The sequence below is a fragment of the Tetrao urogallus genome, assembly GCF_951394365.1.
Source record: "Tetrao urogallus genome assembly, chromosome: 21".
NCBI classification, from domain to species: Eukaryota; Metazoa; Chordata; class Aves; order Galliformes; family Phasianidae; genus Tetrao; species Tetrao urogallus.
In genome coordinates, this window is record NC_136834.1 from 1,764,508 (window position 1) to 1,786,742 (window position 22,235).

The following is a 22,235-nucleotide window of genomic DNA, read 5'->3' on the forward strand; positions in this document are numbered from 1 at the left end:
GGAGGGGAAGTGTTAGAAGGCTTGTATTCCTTATGGTATTTTGACTTGAGCTTGAAATGCAGGAGAAATCGAGGGCGCTTCTTGTCGTCACAGCTACAGTAGCTCTGGAGCAAAGGATGAAAGCAGATAAATGCTTAAGCTTTATGTGACTGGGGGAAGTTCTGGGGACTTCTGTGGCTGTTTGAATTACTAATAGTGAACTTCATTTTCCTGGTTGTGATCTTAATAGTGCAGAGCACACCACAGCCTGAGACAGACACATGCAGTGATCGTAAGAGATACGAAATGCGAATAGAAGATCTTTTTTCAGCTGAGTTGGATTTGTTCTAATTACTGACATGTATCCTTTCAGGTGTTTGGGCAACAAAGTCAATTTTAAAAGGGAAGAAATTCGGGCCCTTTGTTGGTGACAAGAAAAAAAGATCTCAAGTTAAGAGCAATGTATACATGTGGGAGGTAAGAAAAACTTGTTAATAAAAAAGGTGTCTGTCACTGGGTCAGTATTTTGTATTTACCTTTCTAGAGATTTTAGACATAAAATAGTTGCTACTTGCATATCTGTGGTTACCATTGCAAATCTATTTACAGATACTTGGGTTGAGAAATGATTCTGAATTACAAAACTTATTGAAACTGAGATTGCTGTATGAATTTTCTCCCATACTGTCTGTGGATCCCTCATTTCTTTAAGAGTCTGCTACAAAGAAAGCTTTGCTTTGTTGGCTTGAACACGCAGTAATGTCCATTCTTCAGCTGTGTACTGCTAACTACTTACTGAAATGAGGGAAACTGCAAGGATGTGGAAAGTCTTAAGGAAATCTCAGTGTTCCTCCTCATCCAGCTCTTTGAAAAACAGCTTTGTTTTGGGGATTGGTTTTGCTTTTGCAGCTTTCATGAAAGTTCTCAGCTGTGTCAGTATTTCTTGTGCTGCTTGTATTTGGGTTTGCCTTAAAGCAAATACTGTCTGGACAGCCGAATAGTTTTTTTCAAGCTCCTCTGACAGTCATAAGACCTCAGATATTATGTAGACTTCAGAGTGTAGGTGTCTTATCTTAATCTGGAGTTAAACTCTATCTACAGTGTCTTTAAATAAGGCATTCCTAAGCACTCCCAGAGATGACATCACTATTTCTGAAGGTTTACACGCAGCAGGTGGCTTTAGCAGAATGCGTGGTCAAGGAGGAGGGATGGAGGAACTCTGGCACGGCAATTTCTGTTCAGAACATGCTAATGTACAGATCTTTAGGTTAAAGAGATTGATAGCAGTCATCCTTCTGGCCTCTGGACTGCAAAAAGAGAACTACATAAAACACTGGATAACTATGCAGAGCTTAGTGATAAGCCATCTCAGAGGAACTGAGCTAGAATAATTTCCCATAAATGCAAATTCACATCCAGGAAAGTAATAAAGTAAAGTGGCATGTTTGCTGTATCAAACTAGTGCTTTATTTTACCAATTCTACTGCATGAGGTATCTCAACTTTTGATCTGCTACATGAGCACATAGTGAGATTGGATCAGTCCAGTAAATTATTGACCTTGTGGTTGTTTTTCTTGATTTTCAATGTTCTTAATGTACCTTAATGTCTTTGGAAAAATTGTGCTGAGAAATGATAGCAGCAAACAAACTGACACAGTTTCATAGTTTGCAATGTAGGCAACAACAGGATCTCCTTCTAGATTTCAAAGCAGTTGTGTGTTGCTTTAATGCTGATTTGGGATTTAAAAAAAAAAAAAAAAAAAAAGGCAGCTAAAATGAGACTGCAACAGTTGTTCCCATATGTTGATATCTGAAACCACCCCAGCATCCTAACTGTTAGAAAATATGATTGTAAAAGGATGGTGTGTGAGAGCAGTGCAGTGTGTGGACTTTCAACCAGGAGAAAAGCTTTTCCACAGGAAATTTAGTTAATTTTAGTGAAGTTAATCTGAAGAAAATCTCAATTTTTTTTTAATGATTTCAATCTCCCACATGATTTAGAATAGGTGAGCTTTGTGTCCATGTCTGTGGTTGCTGTATCTCAGGAGAGCAGTTGACTTGAAGGCATTCTCATTTTCTGTCAGAGAAAAGCCACTGGTAGGGGAACAATGGCAAGTGACTGAAAACTGAGGGAAACGCCACCTCGTGAAGGGCTCAGAACGATGGTCCATTTGTAATTCACCGTGGGTTTTAGGAGTCATTTGAAGTTGCAGTGTTATACAGAGGAGCTGAAGCCATTTCCTCTCTCACAGTGCACAAGATTTTGCAGCAAAGAAGATGAGGTGACTTGACCAGAAAGCAATCCTGTGTAATGCTTTGTCACGCGTGCCATATCTACTACCTCTCCCAAAGCATTGCTTGGCTGTTTCCTTCCTTTTTAACCACCTCCTTCTGTGAAGCTGTTTGCTTTCTCATGTTGCAAGGGCTGGGTGTGCTGATGAATTCTTTCAAAAGTCAGCTGATGAAATCCACGCCGGAGTGGTTTAAGTAAGGAAGGAGTTTTCTCTTTGCTTGGAAAGAGATGAGTTCTTCCTAGTGGAAGCTGATGTCTGCAGGCTTAACCACAAGCAAAAAAAGCAAATAGTACAGCACTATCAGATAATTCATATCTTTACTTTTTTGTTGTTTCTGAAAATCTGAGAGCTGCCCAGTACTTCCAACCATACACAGTATCTCAATATGCCAATGTTCTGAAACAAAATGTTTTTAAATAATGGAAAAATGATGGCTTTCATTGCTGAACATTCTTCAATTTGGAAAAAAGTAAGTGTGTAACATCCATTGATAGCTTTTCTTATAGGACTAACTTGGACTATAAGAAGAAACATGGGAAATATTTAACATTTCTTGAAAGATAAGCAGAGCTGACTGTTAGCAGAAAATAACTGAAGACCTACCAGTATCTTTGCTTTAATGCAAGCTGTCTTGAACATGAGTAAACATTAAAAACATTGAACCAAGAATGGAAACAAAAGATGTACACAGCACCTGGGGACATTCAGAAGTTCATAGATCTGATCACAAGACTTCTGAAACATTAAGATTTTCTTCAGTCCTCCTGAGCAAGATTAAATATACAGTGTATCCTCCCTTACCTTTCCAAATAAATCAAATGCTTCTAAGTTCTTTGTCATTTCTTTTTCCTGATTCCTCAGATGGCAAAAATAAAACTCAACTGTATTTATATAATAACACCAAGCCTTACAATAGATATAAACTCCAGAGAATCACACCACAGAATCACAGAATGGCCCAGGTTGGAAGGGACCTCGAGGATCATGAATCTCCAAGCCCCCTGTCACCTGCAGGGCCACATTTAATACCAGGCCAGGCTGCCCAGGGCCCCATCCAGCCTGGCCTTGAACACCTCCAGGGATGGACGGGGCATCCACAACCTCTCTGGGCAGCTGTTCCAGCACCATCAGGCATGGCAAATTGAAAGCAAAGCATAGAATGTGTTAACTAGTTTGGCTTTTGAGCCCAAAGCCTTCAGACAGAGGAGGGTTTGTTGACCAAAAGTTGTTCAGTTTGTTTCAGTTATACCAATTTGTCTGAAAATAATGCAAGCAGCAGCAAAACTATCCAGTAAAAAATGCTCTGCTCGTGGTTTTTTGCCTTATTTCTGTCCTTTGTTGAGGATTGCTGCTTTGTGTAGCTTTACAGTATATTTTCTTTTGGTGCACGTACACTTCAACAGAAACAGATAGCAGTTTGCTTGGGATAAATGCCGATTTTCTCTTGTAGGTGTATTACCCAAACCTGGGGTGGATGTGTGTTGATGCAACGGATCCAAAGAAAGGGAACTGGCTGCGGTATATAAACTGGGCACGTTCAGGAAAGGAGCAAAACCTCTTTCCTCTGGAGATCAACAGGACCATATACTACAAAAGTTTAAAGGTATCAATGTCTGGAAAGAATCAATTACTGCTTTGCTTAATACGTTATATTTCATTTCCCTCTACTCAAAGCTTGATAAAATTGATTCTAGATGGGTGAAAATCTAGCAGGCTACATAAAACATTTTTTTTATATTCCTGTAGATACTGAGATGCTTTGTACTGAGCTTTGTATTTCTGGTCTTTGCACCTTATAGCAACCTTATAACCATCTTCTAACAAACAGATTTTCTTAATTCTATACCTGGGGAAGGGTACATTGCATGACTGGTGCACTGCATCTCCTGAGTGATGAAATATTTGTTTTAGATAGGTGAAGAGTCATAAAGTATGATAATGATAGAACGTTGTAGCTCTAAATTATTATTCAAATCTCTTACCAAGAATCTGCTAACAGTATGTGTAGGTCAGCTTTGTTCCTTCTTAGAATGCTTTTGTGTATTTACAGCCTTGCTGTTAAGCTATGGATGTTTCCTAAGTTTCCTTGTGAGACCAATGACATTTAACTGTTCTACATTTAAGAAGAGTTGATTCTGTCAGTTCTGAAGTTTATAGGGTAACATAAAAGTATGTAGAACTGTTGCATTTTAGGTAAAGCTCGATTGGGAAAAGCCTCTAAATATTTTCTGAGCTTTACTGATAGCTTTGACATAGCATTTGAATACAGGTTCCATATTATCAGCCAGACTGGCTTGTCTGTACTGCTCTTTCACTGGGGGTGTGCTCTCAGGGCTCATCTGTAGCCAGCTTACTTTGCTCTAGACATTTCATCATGGATTGCCTGATCTTTGCCCACAGTCACACTAACTCATTTATCTAAGTGAGCTTTTGGAGTCACTCTGACACTTTTTACATTTCTCTCTTGTTGAATCTTTCCAGCAAAGCTGTGATAAAGACACATTCACATTTCAGATCTGTTTTCTCAAAGACAATACTGCACTTTGGAAAATAATTGTACTGCTAAACGAAGGCTGAGCAGTGGTGACAGGATAACGAATATCTGGCTCCAATATCTGAAATACCTTTTGTTACTTTGACTGTCTTCTTCAGCTTGCAACCTGATGAATTTTATCCCAGTATATCTTGCCAGCAAGATCATGCTGCCAAGCAGCTTGTTCTGAAGACTGCTGGAGCATCCAATAAGGCTCCTTTTTATTTTTTTGTTTCAAATCCATTAGGGATTGCTTGCAGTGTGATGGAACGTCTAGCTTCTCTGGGATGCAGTGGGCTTCTTCAAAGAGCAGTCCTGAGTTCAGCAGTGTTTATCTGCTCCTTCAGCAACCACTCTGTGCTCTGCCTTTCCATGCACGCTGTGGGGTCGGTTTAGCTTCATGTTGGTGTTAGCAGGACCAATCCTGGAATCATGGCCTAGCACCTGGGAGCTGATGTATGCTGGTTGGAGGGAGCCTGACACCAGAAACTGTGTTACCTCCAAGCTGCCTATGTGTGAAGGCTTGTTGCTATAGCTGTCACCAGTGCAGAAGCATCTGTGAGTAGCTTTTGGTTTGGGTGCTGCTACAGCACTACTGAGTTGTTTCTGCCTTGCGTGTGTAGCTCCAGAAACACAGCTTGGACATACCTGAGCTAGCCCTGCAAGGCTGAGATCACTCATATTAGCACTCCCATCTTCGTACTGCTCAGAAGTGACCGAGCTGTTCCTAGGAGTGTTGCAGCCATGGCGCATGGGCTGGTAGCTCCCTGCTGTCCCTTGGTAGCCACTGACACACAGGTAACAGGGCAGCTCAGTGTGAGGCCATGGTTGGACTTGATGACCTTGGAAGTCTTTTCCAACCTAAATAATTCTGTGTTTCTAAGTGGTACGTCTGGAAAATTCTGACCATGTGAATTTGTTGTGGTTTTTGAAGTGGGATTTTGTCATGAAATTGGACAGTTTTCACCACCTTTAAACACTCAGCATTGTCAGTGGATCATGTTGGATCACATCAAGATTTAGCAAGTTTTTGACTGCATGAATGGGCTATTCTTTAATAGTAATTAATGCTAATAATTGTAATGATAATCACCCCAATATTCTGTCTGCCTTAGCTGTTCCAAGAATATAAAATGCCAAAGGGTGGCATTGTCTAGCACTTCCCAGAGTTACTTTTTGAAGTGACAAATTTAGGGTAAGCAAATTTCTTAACAGTAGAGTGAAGAAACTGAAAGCTGAGCTGCAAGAAAATGACAGCAGAGGTAGGGGGATGATGTAGAAGTGATTTTAAATTTGTGGTCTCTTGGGCAAGTTGCAGCATGAAGGCATTTATTGTCTGTTGTATCAGCTCTCACTATCCTATAACTTGTTAATTTCCCCTGCAGTTTCTAACTCAAAAAGAATGGTGCTGTTTTCTGCTGCTTTTTTACAAAGTGTTGTTTATACATCTCCCATTTATTTAAAGACTTGGTTTCTGTCTCGTTTTCTGTGTGGGAGGTGAATTTGTCCTTACAGTGTCCATATCAATCTTAGATTCCTTTATTGACCAGTGAGACAGAAGAAAACACGTATTTAATAACAGCTCACATGTTCAGGTTTTGATAAAGTGCTCCTAAATGGCTCCTTCCTGATCTTCTTTGTAATTCATAAATTCAAGAGAATTCCATTTAGTGATAAATAAACAGCACAGTTTTTATTTACCCCCAACAGAAAATTAGTGGCTTGTATGTCATTTTGTTCTGCCTTACCTGGCAGCATTTTAAATGCTGTAAATTTTTTCTCCAGGTGTTTGTTTGGGGGGCTCTGATTTGTAAGTTTAATTTGTAAGCCTTAATTTCCCTGTTCTCTGCCATACATGAAAAGTAAGGTAAAATTTCATGCTGGGGACTCCTAATGAGGTCTCAGATAACATTTTGAACTAAGCACAAGCGACTATTTTTGTCTTCTATCTTCTCTTCCTCTTTACTGAAGAACTGAGGATATTTGTAGGTTGTTTTGCATATGTTTTCCCCAGCATACATGTATGAGAGTTGTCATATTTCACTGAAACAGCTTAAACTGGTTAGAGGGTTTCAGAAGTTCTTCCTGTCTCTGCTAATTAAATGCGCTAGATGAACGGTGTTATTCTGCACACGGTAAATTGCAGTGGAAACTCAGTTTCAAAAAGTCTTCTAAATAAGTTAAGTTATGATCGTGTCCTTGATTAAGGTGAAATTAATTTGTTTATGGAAAGATGTTTCGTCAGACAGGTTTACAATAACTCGGGGAACACAGCGTAAAATAGTAACAGACAGAGTGAAAAGAGACCCAAACACCAATACCACAAAGTGTCTGCTGTGGTTACAGCTGGGGAGGTAAGGCCACATCCAAATGCAAGAGAGCAGAGTAGCAGTAAAATACAAAGTCAGTAGTGAAAAGTGCATGTTCTAGTGAGATCAGATAGGTAAATGCCTATCTCAGCCTTCTATCACCGCTGCCCCAACCTGATGCTACAACATGATCTAAAGGTGACAGCCTGGAGGAAGCTGCTTGTCAGGGGTGTTGCTGGAGGCTGCAGAAGTGGCATTTGGTCACTGCGGTCCTTTTCTCCCTCCTGTTGCTGCTGATGGAGCTCTTTTGATGGTCTAATTTTGACGTGTCTGCTGTATCTCATTTTAGAAGTACAAGGTTAGAGGGCTTAATTTAGATTCTAGCATCGTTGCTCCAAAGCTAAATTCATCAAGTTGAATGTCAGTTCCAGCCACGGAACTAACAAATTACGTGTTTGTTATCATGTGTTTGCATTGCCCAGTTTTACCAGCTCTTTTCTCTGAGTTAGTATATGGCTGAAAAGTCATTTGCATCAGATAACTCTTCTTTATGCCGGCTACAAGATGGAACCGTGCAAATACCAACAGCAGTGTGGCCAGCAGATTGAGGGGGGGTGACTGTACCCCTCTTCTATGTGCTGGTGAGGCCTCACCTGGAGCACAAATGTGGGGTCCTCAGTACAGCAGAGATGGAGAGGAGGGCCACAGCAATGCTCCCTGATGGAACGTGAGGACAGAGCTGGGGCTGTGCAGCACGGAGGAGAGAAGGCTGCAGGAGAGCTGAGAGCAGCCTGCGTGTCTAAAGGGGCTGTAAGCAAAAGGGGACAGACTGTTCAGCAGGGCGTGTGGAGATGGGACAGGGAAACGGATTCCTGCTAAAAGAGGGGAGACTCAGGTTGGATATAAGGAAGAAGGGAGGTGAGGCACTGCACAGAGTGCCCAGAGAGGAGGTGCAGGCACCCAAGGTCAGGGGATGGGGCTGTGAGCACTGATGGAGCTGTGGGTGTCCCTGCTCAGTGCAGGTTGGACCTGATGGCCTTTAGGGTCCCTTCCAGCTCCAACCATTCTGTGATTCTATGAGACACATTTACCGCCATCAGCCCTGCAGAGCTGTTAAGGAAGCCAAACAGCAGGCTTTGCTTATATTACAACCTAAATGCTTAACTTAATAAGTTACGATATAACTTCAACACTTGCATCTCTTGTTGCAGTGTCAGGACATAAAGATAGCTATCAGATATTCTATGATTCTTATCAGATATTCTATGATTCTATTGCCTCTGTCAAGTGCTGTGAGGCCTTCTGGAAAAAAAAAAAAAGTACTTCTGAAGGAACAGATTCTGCTATTGTTCCTTATACAAAAGTCCCCTTTGGCTTCAGACTTGCAATAATAGTCTCAGGCCACCCTTGGCTGTAGCGCGGTGCCCGGGCTGAAGTCCTTGCGGCAGCTGCTGGGCCGCCGGGCCCGCTTCTACGGGGGCGGGGTTGGGGGCTCTGCGCCGCGCGCCCTCCGGCCGCCAGGGGGTGCGGTCGACGTCTCCCTCGGCGCGCGGGGGCCCGCCGCCAACAAGCCGCCCGCTGATTGGTTCCGCTCCTCTCTCTTCTGTCCCCGCAGCCAATCGCGCCCGGCGAGGAGCTGTTGGTGTGGTACAATGGGGAGGACGACCCGGAGATAGCCGCCGCTATTGAGGAAGAGCGAGCCAGCGCCCGGAGCCGGCGGCACTCCCCGAAAGCCAAGAAAGGTAAGGCCCGCCCGCCGCACCGCCGGCCTCCGACCGGGCCCGGGGGCGGCTCCGAGCTTCCGCCGGGTGGGCGGAGGCCTCCGTGACCTTCCTCACCGAGCGGGGAACTCACCGTCCGGCCGAGCGCCGGCAGGCCCCGCCGCGGCCCTCGGCGGCTTCGGGCACCGGCGGGCGGAGCTGGGCGCGGATATCCGCCCTCACGGCGCTGCGATGCGTCGTGCGGCTCCGCGCGTGGCCTTATGTAACCGCGTCTGATCCTGCGTGCGATCCCCGGATCCAGCGCGGGGAGCTCTGAAGGTGACGGACGGAGCGAAGGAGGATCGGAGGTGGCGTTTAAAGCTGCGGCGTCGTGATCCCAGCACTGATATTCGGGAAGGCGGCCGTGCGGTGCTGCTTATAAGCGCTGCTGTTACAGCCTCTGAGCCTCGAGTGCTGGCTTGGATTTTTCTGTCTGCCGTGGGACGGTTTAGTAAACATGTAGCACATGCATAAGGGCGCCTGGGTGAATCGTTGTGCTTTTTTTTGTAACTGGGCATGGTGTTCGCAAGTGGGATTTGCGTGCCTGTGATTTACCTGAAAGGCCAGAAAAACAACTCGAAAGAATTTGATTAAATCATAAATTAGAAAAGCCAGACAGAGTCATTTCTAAGGTAATTTTTCACGGCGTGGAAGATTGATTTGCATTCCTGAAACTAGAGATTAAAAAAAAAAAAAAAAAAAAAAAAAAAAAAAAAAAAAAAAAAAGCAAGTCATTAAATAACTGTGGCAGTTTTGGGTGGGTCGTCCTGTGCTGTTCTGTAGCTCTGAGGCTTTAACTGCTAAGGATCTTAAAAATGTCAAACCACCCTCATTTGGAACAATAAATCTCTGCCTCCATTCTATGAACTCTTCCTAAATACGTTAATAAAAAAATGCTGAACATAGTTGAGAACAGAATAAGAGTTATAAGGCCCCAGTAACTTATCTGGGGGATTATACTCCTGTATCGTTAAGCAGGAAGGCCAGCTCCTCAGTGTGGTTGTTTTGGGTTATTAAAGCTTCATTATCAATGCTCTGTCAGTAAATTTACAGTGATTTGTGCTTTTCTAACGCGTGCGTGTTTTGAAATCCTATAGTTCTATTATTAGGAGGTTCTGTCGGTTTATTTTTATCCCTTCTACATTTACTCTCAGTTATTTTAGTGTTTGTAGTAGACCTGATATTTGCAATTCACACCTGATTGCTTCTAAGTAACATAATATTTGTGCTGCATTGACAGCACTCACTGCAGTTAAGATTCTAAAATGGTTCCCATTGCTGACACTCCTCTTGCTGGTTCAGAGGCTGAGATTTTATGGGAGGATAAAGGAAATAAGCAGTGAATTCAGCAGCTCTAAGCAGGTTTTTTTGTTTGGTTATTTTATTTATTTATTTATTTATTTTTACGTAATTCTGACTATACAATAAAAATGGGAGGGGGGGGAATGTTGCAACCTGTCGCATAGGAAAAAAATTGGAAGGCAGTACAAAGTAAGAATGCAAGTGAGCTTCCAGTGTAAGAAACTTCTTAGAAAGAAGCTCAGTGGGGTTGCAAAATTGGGATTCGTTGCCTGCTGACGCAGATCAATTAATTCCTTCTTTATAAACTTCATCGTGTTCTGTTATAGATTGAAAGCGTAAAACAACAAAGGAGAAAACAGAGCTATGTAAGAACTGCCAAGTTTGGACAGCTCTGAATTGCTGTGTCCTGCAGAAATACATTTTCCAGAATAGAAGCAGACACTTTAATACTTCATAAATGCCCAGACAAGGCTGTGTTTGAGAAAGGCATTGTAAGAGCTGTATGTCTTGAAAACTGACTTAATAACTGATCTGTGTTCAGTAAAACAAATATCCTTTTGAGTTTTAAGTTCAGCTTAGGCCTTGTAGGCCTTGTCCTTGAGCAATGAGATGCTCACACTTGGTCTTACAGCTGCAGTTTGCTTCAGGAACTCAGGAAATCAGAGAAAGTGATCACAGCAGTCACAGAGTTGTCCAGTTAGACTGCTGTGAAGTTTATTCCATACTGCAGTGGGATTCCTTTTGGTTTCTGGACAAAGCCTCCCATGCTATCGGTGCAGAGCCTTACCTTCAGAGTTGGGCCTTCCTAAACTTGTGAAGAGCCAGCAGCTGACCCAGCGTGCCACCGGCACAGACAGCAGATGGAAATACCACGTCCTGCTTGCCCTTGGTCCGACCTTGGTGCAGGTGATACTGATACTGGGTTCATAATCTCCTTTAGAGCATATTTAGGATGGCACCCGGCGTGCTCCCCACACGCAGCATCTTGGCTGTGCCTCAGTCGTGCATCTCAGAGCCCACCTGCTCTGCAGCTGCACCACTTCTTCACCAGTTCTGTTCCTGTGCTCTGCCTGCACGGCGCTGTGCATCTTCTGGTGTCAGGAGTTACTGGAGTTGGTTGAAGGTTGACGTAGCGGCAGTAAATCTCTTGTGTTTTTCTTTTAACGTGCTTAGGAGTTCACATTCAGTGATGCTTCTAACTTTTCTGCATTGAAACATTGTATGTAAAATCTTGTTAGGGTGATTTGGAAAGGAAACCAATGGGATAAAACAAAACAAAACAAAATGGAAACAACTCCGGGAGCATCTCAGACTTCTACTACAGCAAAGCCCTGCTGTCTCTGATGTGATCACTCAGTGGTTGAGAGCAGCAGCTGCCAGTGCATAAGAAGATTGTCAAGGTCAGCAGCTAGTAGGAAAATGATGCAGTGCATTTTTTTCTGCTTTTTCTGAAATTTTGCTCACTTGTTAAACTTTCTAGCCATTATTGCCTACTTGTCCCAAGCTGAAGCTGATGTTTTCTGACCTGCCAATCGAGCTCGTAGGAAAGTTTGTTCAAATAAAATGCATTTGTAGAAGATTTTTCATTAATGCACTTTCTAAGGAAAAAAAAAAGCCAGTCTAGTTTTCACTTGACAATTAAACTCATAAATCTATTAGAGGAGTAGCTTGGGCTTATTTTCCTTGCCAAGGCCTGTTTCTTTTAAATGTGACAGTGTAGTGTAAGTAGTAACATGAAAAGTTAGTGCTGCTTTCGCCGGGCTCCCAGAGCACTGTTTTCTGTTCTCAGACTATTGCAGCTGGCTTTTCTCTCATTTGTGTGCTTCCCTTGCAAGGACCCATTTACTCAATGTTATTTGGAGACCCTGACTTCATTCTGAATCTTCCTTCTAAGACTAACTTTATGCAAGCCAAGTAAAGGTATTATAGAGAGAAGATGGTCATGTGTAAAAATGCACACTGGTTTTGTCAGGCTGTGATCTGAGGTGCTGAGCAAAGTAAGCACACAGCACTGAAATAATCCAGACTGCTCCAGTCGTGGGCTGTGTGGCAGATGAGAAGTCTGGTCTCAAGGGAAGAAAGATACTGATGCTGAATGGGGTGCAGTTGTGCACTGCCACATGCTTGTGAATAGTACTTGAGACAAAAATGTTTTATCTGAACAAAGGAGATGAGGGCAGTGCTTCACTTCTGTGCTTATTTCTATCCCTGTGGTAGCAGCTCCACGCTGAGCTGTTCGGCTCTATTTGTTTTAGCTGTGTCCCTCTTTGCACTTTATCTAGGCAACGAACCCCAGTGGCATCATTTGTAGCATTGTGTGGAATGAATGCTGTGTGTGCCTCTCACATCTCTCTGTAAAGTCAGGCTGTCCATAGAGAGGAAGAAAGTTGGTAACTTTGTGTAGCTAAAAACATCCTGCATGAGCAGGCTTGGCTGGGAGTCTGTTCTGGAACCGAGTGACCTCACAGGGAGCCCAGCTGTGAGCTCCTAAAATACAGCCTTCACTGCAGTAAGACAAAACTCCTGTATCAGGACCCCAAAGAGCCTGGTGAATTCTCACTGTAGCGCAGTTTTAAAGTCTCGTATGGTTGCTCATAAATCCATTAAAACTTTGCTGCATAACTGCCTCTGCTGTTATAGTGGTGGGTTTTTTTCCCCATAGTTCTTATCAGACTTCATGGGATGTTCAGCGAACAATTCTGTCCTGGAAATAGCGTGAGATTAAGGTGGATGAATTATAAATCAATTGCAGTCAGTTACAAATGACCATTATGCCATGATTTTTATGTGAGGTTGAACTCTGAGTGCAACGTCAGGCTTCAGCTTCTGAGACCATAAATCAGTGCTGTCATAAAAGTGACAGTGGATTTACTTTCATGTAAGCGTGGCTGTTGCTGAAACTGCATCGAATTGCTGCTGTGTGAAAGTGAGGTGTAAAGGTGGGACAAGCAGGTGAGGTTCTGTGCACGCTCAAAGTTCTTACAGTCTTCGCTCTTAAGACTTCCATAGGCATTATCACTTAGCTCCATGCATCCACAGATATGCTTCCTGTTCACAAAATGTAGATTGCCATCTGGATGTCATCACAACTGGAAATCATGGCCCGATGATGCTGTGTCTTTTTTTTTTTAAAGTTGCTGATTAGCTGGACTTGTTACGTGGAATAAAATAGTTAAGATAGTTGAGTGGAATGCAGGCCATATTAAGGTCTGGGAAGTTCATGGAATCATTATAGAATGGCCTGGCTTGAAAAGCTCCACAACGCTCATCTGGTTCCAACCCCCTGCTGTGTGCAGGGTCACCAACCAGCAGCCCAGGCTGCCCAGAGCCACATCCAGCCTGGCCTTGAATGCCTGCAGGGATGGGGCATCCACAGCCTCCTTGGGCAGCCTGTTCCAGTGCCTCACCACCCTCTGGGGGAAAAACTTCCTCCTAACATCCAACCTAAACCTCCCCTGTCTCAGTTTAAAATCATTCCCCCTTGTCCTGTCACCGTCCACCCTCATAAACGGCCGTTCCTCTTCCTGTTTATAAGCTCCCTTCAAGTACTGGAAGGCCACAATGAGGTCTAAGTTGTGCATTTGTAGCAAGGATAGCCCTCAAGGAAATGACAGTGTTATCTATTTAGCCCTCCTTCCAACAGATTTAATGGAAAGCTTTGCAATTCAGGGCTTCGAAGTTTCTTAGCCAGCGACTGGGAAGAGATAAGTGAGAAAGGAGAAGGTCATAAGGAAGTTCTGCAGCAAACCTCTAGAATGAAGTTCAGTTTGAATTGAGAAAAATCAGAACCATTTACAAGATTACTGATGCAACTTCAGTTAAAAAGCTGCATTTGGTGTGTTAAGGGACCTGCATCTCTGATGGCAGCTTCTTTCTGGTGAATATCTGATATCTTTGAGGCCTTCTAACCGGCGGAGATGTTTTTATACCTCGTAAGGAGAGCTTTTTGAATAGAGCCTTGGTTACTTTCCATTCCCTTCTTTCCATCTGCAGCAATGCCCTCAACCCCTGTGATAGCTGCAGCTCTCAGCTCTTCCGAGCAGCAGGGTGAGATGGTTACGATTCATTCCGGCTTTGCTCCAACCAAAGCTGCATCACCATCTTGCTGCCATTAGCACCACAGACACCCAGCTCCAACACAGGACTGGTGTGCTGCTAAGAAAGCAAAACCTCATGTGATAAGAAGCGATGGAAGATCCTGCAGGCGGTCAGGAATGCTGCGTAAGGACTGTGCTGATTTTATCAGATCCTCATTAAAGCAAGCAGTGCAGTCCTGCACTACTGCATCCTGCAGGCATGTTGCTTTCTGTGTGTTTTGTCCTTAAGACAACAACATGCTTTGTGATTGTGACAAATCAATGGCCAGCAAAGGCCAGCGTGTATATATTTCGTAATAAAAACTTTGTGTGATTCCGAGATTCAAATCAAAATCTACACAGCTCTGTATTTTCCTCTTTGTTTCTTCCTCGTTTGACTTCCATATTGCTACTTAGCATATTTGCTAGTGCTGCCTTCAGTTAAATAACCTGCAGTGGGAAGGAAAACGGGGCACCAGGCAGCTTCCCAGTATGAATCAGTTTTTTTCTATTGATCAGGGTTAACTTTGAAACAGAGGAGTGGGGGATGGGAACAGACACTGCTTTCCACAGTCAAACAAGTGGTTTTCTTTTTCACCTCTTAAACAGCTTACGTGAAGCTTTAGGATTGTCTCCTTGCTTGTGACACACGAGAGCAAGCTTGGTGTTTTCTCTTATGCTCTGTGAGTTACTGCCTTGCCTGCACTCGGTCTGGGTTTGCCCTCTCCCTTAAAAACCCACTGACTTTTATTCGCATGAATAATCCTTTCTCGACTTCCTTTGCTTTGTATCCTGTGAAGGCAAGGCTTTACCCCAGACACTTACTCTTTCCCTTCTTTTGTCCTCTTACAATGGGAGACTTTGGGTTTTATTGTAGATACAAGCTGATCAACCATTGACTTCATTGTATTTTTATTTACCTTTAACTAGTTGTCATTTTTCAGCCACTCCTTATTTTGGTGGAGGCTCTGAGTTCTCCTTGCAATGGAAACCTTTCCTACCCCCTAATCATCATCATTGCAGCTTTTCTCCGGGTTCAGTGCTGCTGCTGCTTCTGTTTGTACAATGCTATTAATACTGATTCAGCACCATTAATGTACTGAACTTTGGTGCTGGTTTTATTACAGTGTACCATAATTTTGCCTTGACCATTTATTTTACTCGAACTATTTATGGGAGGACACATCTTGCTCTGAGGGCACATCTGCAGATGTCTGGTGTTATTTTCTATGAAATTACAAGCAGGGACGTGCTGCATAATATCTTCTAGTGTGTCATACAAAGTTTTGATAACCTATTTATGGGAAGAGATGCACATTCAACAGTTATTGGCAGACCAGAGGGTACTTAATTTTTTGGATCTGTCAAACCTTCAAATGCATTTTGTCATTCTTGCCAAGAGTGACAGGAAAGGCTTTGTTGTGAAGAGTTCTCACTGCCCACAGCTGCTGTGTCAGGTTCCTCACTGTAACATTGCATCTGCCTGTAAGATTGCACTTGGGTTTAACAGTTATTGAAATAACACTCAATGGCATTTCAACCCTTGTAGCTAAGAAATTAAGTGTTGTTTGACCATCAGATATTCATTAGCAAATATTTACCTACCTTTTATGAACTCTCCCCTGGATTAAGCAAGTGCAATGTTTGTTTGTATCACCAGTGTGTGTTTGTTGCTTAGCACGAAGTCTTCAGAAGCATTTAGGAGCTTACCAGGGTTGCTGTTGAGGGTTAATTTTGTTGTCACACTTTCTGTCAGATTTCTATAAGAGCTTTGATAGACTGTGATTAATGCTTTAGAGCTGCAAAGAGGCTGTGTTATTAATGTGAGGGCTGACATAAAGTTACTCTAGTGAGAGTATTATAATAGCTGAAAATCTATCTTCATGATTCTCATTGCTGCAGAGTGCCATGGAGATGGGTGGTTGGCTGTACATCTGTTTTAACTCGTGTTGAGAGCCAGATTCCTCACTTGCTTGAGTCTATTCAAGTATCAGTCTGGTTTTATTTGGCAGTCCATAAGGAAATTCTTTTCTTGAATGGGAAAGGCTCAGTCTTTCTGAAAGTGGCTTGATTACTGTAAATTATGGTAAATTTTCTCATGCAGTGCCGCTGTTCAAGGCCAAGTGCAGTGCAAACTTCCTCATTTCTGCAGGTAAAATGAACCATTCAGCTGGGTGCTAAGCTCCAGCATCAAGCAACTCAGCAGCAAGGACAACTGCTCTCTTTTCAGCAGCAGGTTTGTATCAGAATCTTAAAATGCACACCTTTGCCTTAGAGTCACGTTCTTGAAAGGAAATGCACACAGTACGGGTGCCGAATGTTAAAGCTGCCTTGGGCTTTATCCAGGCACTTGGTCACACTGAGCTTCAGCTAGCTGAGTAAAAAATTGACTTCCTGCAGTGTCTTCGAGTTGCAAGTGCAGAGCAAAGAGCCCAGCGTTTTGTGTCTTACAGCCCCTTGGCAAGGATTGCAAAAGCAAAGCGGACTTTGTGCAGATGATTTGTTACATGGCCACCACGTCCCTGCCTGGTGAGCGTCAGCCTCCAGTCTCTCCACTCATGTACCAGTGCTGTGTTTTCTCAAGTTCTTCATCTGAACGTCAAAATGCCCACTTTACTTTTTGGTGAGATTTTATTCTGCTGACATTCTGTACTATGAAAAACTTGTACACGTTTTGAAGTCCAGTTTCATTGAAACTGATTAATCTCGAACGTAGCAGTTGGCTTAGCAGAAGACAGATGTGTGTATCCTCTGAATCTGGGGTTTGTTTTCACGTTATTTGAGAAATGGAGGAAGTTGCCGTTCCCTGTGGTGACTTTATGGGCCTATGGAACTTTCTTGATTTCATAAATTAGACGGAATCCACTTTATTGTCATCTGCTTTGGGACGAGCTATAAACATATGTATTTCTCTTGTCAGCTGTGCTAACTGCTGTGTAGCACTGCAGTTCCAGCTGCTGTGCTATCACACTGCTCTGCAGCTGAGCAATGCAATGCTTGGGCAACTGGGGCATTGCAGCTAGAGTTCCTTTGGCAAGAGAACTCACTGTGTCTTCAGGTCCCAGGAGTTCCCAGGAGAAGACTGGAAAGCATTCCTCTAGGAAAATGTCAGCGGGCTGCAGCTGAGATGAGTGAAGCACTTGGTGTCACAGCAAAAACAAATCCTTCGCAGATATCTCACCAGACGCAAGCGATTCAGAGACTGCTCTGCATGTTAAAATGATTATTTTACATGATGTTTCTCCTTCACCTGCTTCTATGTGTTAGGAAGGATCTGCTGTGGTAATCTGCCATACGTCCTCGGATTGTCAGCCTGAAGCTGGAAGGAGACTTTCCAGATCTAACAGATGCAGTTTTCATGCCTGCAGATGTGCCTCAGCTGTAGCTGCTTATCAGCAGTTAAAGATGTTCCTTCCTACATTGGGCACCTACTTCATAAAATACCAGCATATATTTAGTGGAGGTTAATGGAAACAAACTGTGTATCTGCTGTAATAGCTGGTAATTCTGTTTTTGTCACCTCTACTTAAGTTGGCTTTTCTGTTGATTTCCTTCCTACAATGAAGGGCACTTGACATTAATTGTTTTCATTTCTGTTACCTGGTAATGTTCTTACGTAGTGCCTGAGCAAAAAGCTTAGGGACATTAACAGTGCTGTGCTTCCAGTACAGAATAGCTTCTACAACTGTTACAGCCCAATAAATGTCTATTTATTGCTTAAGGCGAGCTTGCATTGCATGCCAGAACTGATGGCTTTGGAAAGCCCTGGTAAGAGAGGGGGCAAGGAGGGAGCCTGTGCACTATGCTGAATAATTTCCCTTTTGAAATGCAAGATAAGTCTGTTGTAAATAATTGGATTGCAGCTCATAGCAGTAAATATATAAAATCATCAGTGACGACGACTGCTTTGTTTCGCTCCCCATTAAATCCCCCAAAGTCAAGATTACCTCTGCAGGTTGCATTGAAGAAGCAGAGAATAAGAAAGATAAAGGAAAACAGACTGGAAATACTTGCTGAAGAGGGGGATGAATACATTGTAAAGCGGAGCAGGCTGATGTGGCTGAGCAACCTTTACTGCTTTGGAGATGAACATCTGAGAAATGACGTTACCACAGTTGTAATAAACAGAGGGATTCAGTTTGGTGAAAAAAAAAAAGCCAACTAACAAAATAAATTATAGCAAATAAATGTAGTAAATAAAAAACGGAGTGTGGCTTTTTAGCAATTTCAAGACCTTTAATTTCACACTTTGTTTCAGGGTCAGACATTTCACAGAGCACTGCAGTGGGTTTAGGAGCACCATATTCGTGGCTCAGGTTAAAGCTCACCTTCATTACGGTGGAGATCTACGTTTTGAGCATTCTTCTGTGCTTAAATACAAAAATTTGATGCTGTTCATGAGCTGTTGCTAAGGATTCTCTAAATATAGAGAGCACCGCTCTCTTCTGGAAGATCTGTGAAGCATTTTGTGTGCCAGCTGTCACTTATTGCTTATTTTTGCCTTAATACTTACTTAAATGAAAGCTAGTGGAACGTAACTACAGAAAACAAGATGAGTGTTCTTCTCTGTGTCAGTAATAGCCATGTAAAGTGACTTGCCAACAGTGATGTAGGAACTGGGGGGAGGTTGTGTTCCTGGGCAGGGTGGGAGTTAGACATGCACAATGGTGAGTGATGGAGAAATTCCACAGGAGATCCAGTGCTGCATGTTTGTGTGCTCTGTCTGCTGTTTTAGCTTTAGAAGTGTTGGCATGAAGGCAGAAATAACATTTTAAAATCTGCATGTTTAATCATTTACACTTAATTGTTTCAGTATGGCTCTTGTGTGGCTTAAACTTGTGTAGAATTAAAGGCTGTGGATGTTTGTTTGTGCTGCTCTGAAGTTGTCAGATGACATTCTGTGCTATTTAAGTCATTCTGGATGAGTAAGTCTATAAGCTTAAGACTTCCTATGATTTCTGCTCAGGTTAGTCAGTGAAGGTGTAGCGTGTTGAGGATTTGAGTGTGGTGCTGTGAATGTAGATGGCAGATACCCAAGGTCAGGGAATGGGGCTCTGAACGAGCACTGATGGAGCTGTGGGTGTCCCTCAGTGCTCAGTGCAGGGGTTGGACCTGATGGCCTTTAAAGGTCCCTTCCAACTGAAATGATTCTAGGATTAATTCAGTTCACACATGTGAGGAAGACCAGAGGCAATTGTTGTGGATTGCTGTAATAGCATGTTTAAGATGTGCTTTCTCCTGGTAGGACTTTTCAAGCCTAAATGTATTAATCAATTTTGTGAATAGCTTCAGCTGTGCTATTCTGGGTCTGCCCTACCGTGCTAACATATCTTACACTGATGCTTTTATAATTCATAGAATCACAGAATGGCCTGGGTTGCAAAGGACCACAATGTTCATCCAGTTCCAACCCCCTGCTGTGTGCAGGTCACCAACCAGCAGCCCAGGCTGCCCAGAGCCACATCCAGCCTGGCCTTGAATGCCTGCAGGGATGGGGCATCCACAGCCTCCTTGGGCAGCCTGTTCCAGTGCCTCACCACCCTCTGGGGGAAAAAGAAATAAAGATGATCTTGGTGAGATCCAGTGATTTGATCTTCAGCGCTATCAGAAAGGCTTTGCCAAACGTTCTCAGAAATTGATGTTTTAAATAGCCCCAGCTCAGAATTTTCTTACACTTTCCATGGCAACAAGTTCATCTGTTATGCAAATGTCACGTTAACAGTCTCTGTAAATGCACTGCTCCATTTCTTTCCTGCAAAGTGGATGTTTAGTTCTTGGTAGAAGTACATTTTAACAAAGAAATACAGTTACGTGTGTGAGCACCTGCCTTGAGGTGAACTGAAATGTCTTCCTAAGGTGAGACTTGGGGGTAACATTTATAATCTCATTGGATGACTCAGTGATTTAAAAAGCTTTTTTATGCATATGAGAAGTGATGGTTTCTGTGTGTCTGTTTCTGTAGTAGGGCAGAATTGTTTTCCTAATGATAGAGGTGGTTGTTTTTTCTTTTTTAACGAGGCAGTTTGGTCCTAGCAGTCACTGTGAAGTTCGTCTTCAGTGCCTATGCTGTCCTTCCTCCTTCTGCTTCTGCTGTGTAAGCTCGAAAGTATATTTTAGGGAAGGGGAGGTGCAGGGTGTGGTGGGAGATCCTTTAGTCCCCGAATTTGCTTTTATTTTCAATGTTGAGGATGTATTTCTCTCTGCTGTTGATGGTCCTTAAACAAGGCAGTTGTACTGGTCATTAATTGCAAATTAGAACAGAAATGAACTAAAACAATGGGGTAAAACATGCAGTTTCTCATCAGAGGCTTTATGTTTTGGGAGGCAGCTGAGCTGTGGCCATTACTGTAAGTCAGGCTTGGACAGCTTGACAGCGCAGGACTGAGATCTGGTGTAGCTCTGAGTTATTCTCATCATCCTCAGAAGTTAAAATTCCATTGCACTTAATGGCAATAGTTTCTATACACTAAAATTGACACGGACTGTTATCAGATAACTTCATAATGCTGCTGCAAGAAAAGTGCTCCATTAATTATTTATAATAATAGATGGCAAACGGGGTCATCTTGACGTCAGGATGTTGTTGCCTTTTCTCTGCATGTTTTCATAGGTACTCGGCAGCACTGTTGAAATAAGACTCTTAATGATAGTATGTAGCCACTGAGATTTTAATTGACATCCACTTTAATTAGATGTTTGTGTTTCAGAAATCGAGCTGTGCCGTTTATGTCTTGGATCTCACCCTGAGGGCTGCACGGAGATGTGCTGCTCTTGCATCCTCTCAGTGCCTTTTTAACATTCAGTTTGAGAAGGGTTTGGTGTTGATAATGGAAGTCAGTGCTGGCAGATGTGGTTTGTGTCTTTGAATCAGATGAGTGCCTTCCAACCTGGGTAATGGCAAACGATCAGACGGAGGGTCTAAAAACAGAATCAAGACACTTCAGTGTTACCAGCAGAACACTCTTTTCATTCTTTTCCTGCTTAGTTCACTTGCTGTTTGATCAATTATGTATATTAATTAGGCATGGTCCTTAATTTTATACACCGTGGCATGCGTTGTTGGATGAGTTCTCAAAAGCCTGTGTGACATCACTGAATGTGGTTTTCTTTGTGCTTCTTCAGTTTTAGAGCAGTTTTTGCTGTTATTTTCAATGACTTCTTGCATGTGCAGAAGGCATTCCTTTTCTCTAGCTCGTCCCTCAGAGCAACCAGTCAGTTTGTCACATGCACCTAGAAATGTAAGTAACTGACATGAAAAACATGGCGTATCCATTAGTATGCTGGATGTGGGATTAGAGGAATTCTGATGCACAACAAACTATTTCTCAAATGAAATCTCAACCTGAGCAAAGTGGAAATGGTGATAGAGCTGTGGCTTTTGCTGAATTTTCTGTGAGGATTGTTTAACTTGGAGATACTCTTAATCTTTCTTTAATTCTCTTCAACACCAAAATATTGGTATTTAAAAAAGGAGAAAAAAATCTGAACCAGTCCAGAAGGGGTTTGATCAGCAAGTCTGTGCTGTTAGCCTGCAGTTCACATCATGGACCCACGTGGTTCTCACTGTTGGTGTAACATGGCAGTCTGTTGTCTTTGGTGTTTCTTGTAAGGCATCAAAACAGTGCTTGAGAGATCAGATGGGAGATTCCCCTTCCTGCTTTATGGTGGGAGCTGTGAGCGTGTTTGGTGCCGCACTTAAAGCTCATTAAAGATAATAGCATCTTGTGTAGTTTTGCAATACTTAATTATAGGATTCGACTCCAAGCAAGACTTGGTATTTGACTTCTTCCCTCCTGGCATCTGAGCACACTGATCTCACTAGGAATTACCAGTTACTATGGAGTCCCGTTAGTATTTTGGTGAACAGCAGCGATTGGAGTGCGGGCACTGCGGGTTGTTTGGGGATGTCTTGGTCTGTCAGTAGCATTAAGTACAGGCAAACAAAGGTAGTTATTGTTTGTCACCTGAACTCCTCCGAACC

General features: G+C 42.9%; 1 protein-coding gene across 1 annotated transcript in view; it reads left to right on the top strand.

Annotated features, from left to right (window-relative positions):
* Positions 1-432: 432 nt before the first annotated feature.
* The window catches only part of PRDM2 (PR/SET domain 2), a gene marked incomplete at its 3' end in the record, with an annotated part of 42,530 nt that continues 20,727 nt past the window's right edge, over positions 433-22,235 (top strand). Inside the window, exons 1-3 of the mRNA XM_079545504.1 lie at positions 433-456; positions 3,725-3,877; positions 8,732-8,858. Coding sequence (XP_079401630.1) covers positions 448-456; positions 3,725-3,877; positions 8,732-8,858 — 289 coding nt within the window. The 5' untranslated portion in view covers positions 433-447. The remainder of the gene's footprint in view (positions 457-3,724; positions 3,878-8,731; positions 8,859-22,235) is intronic.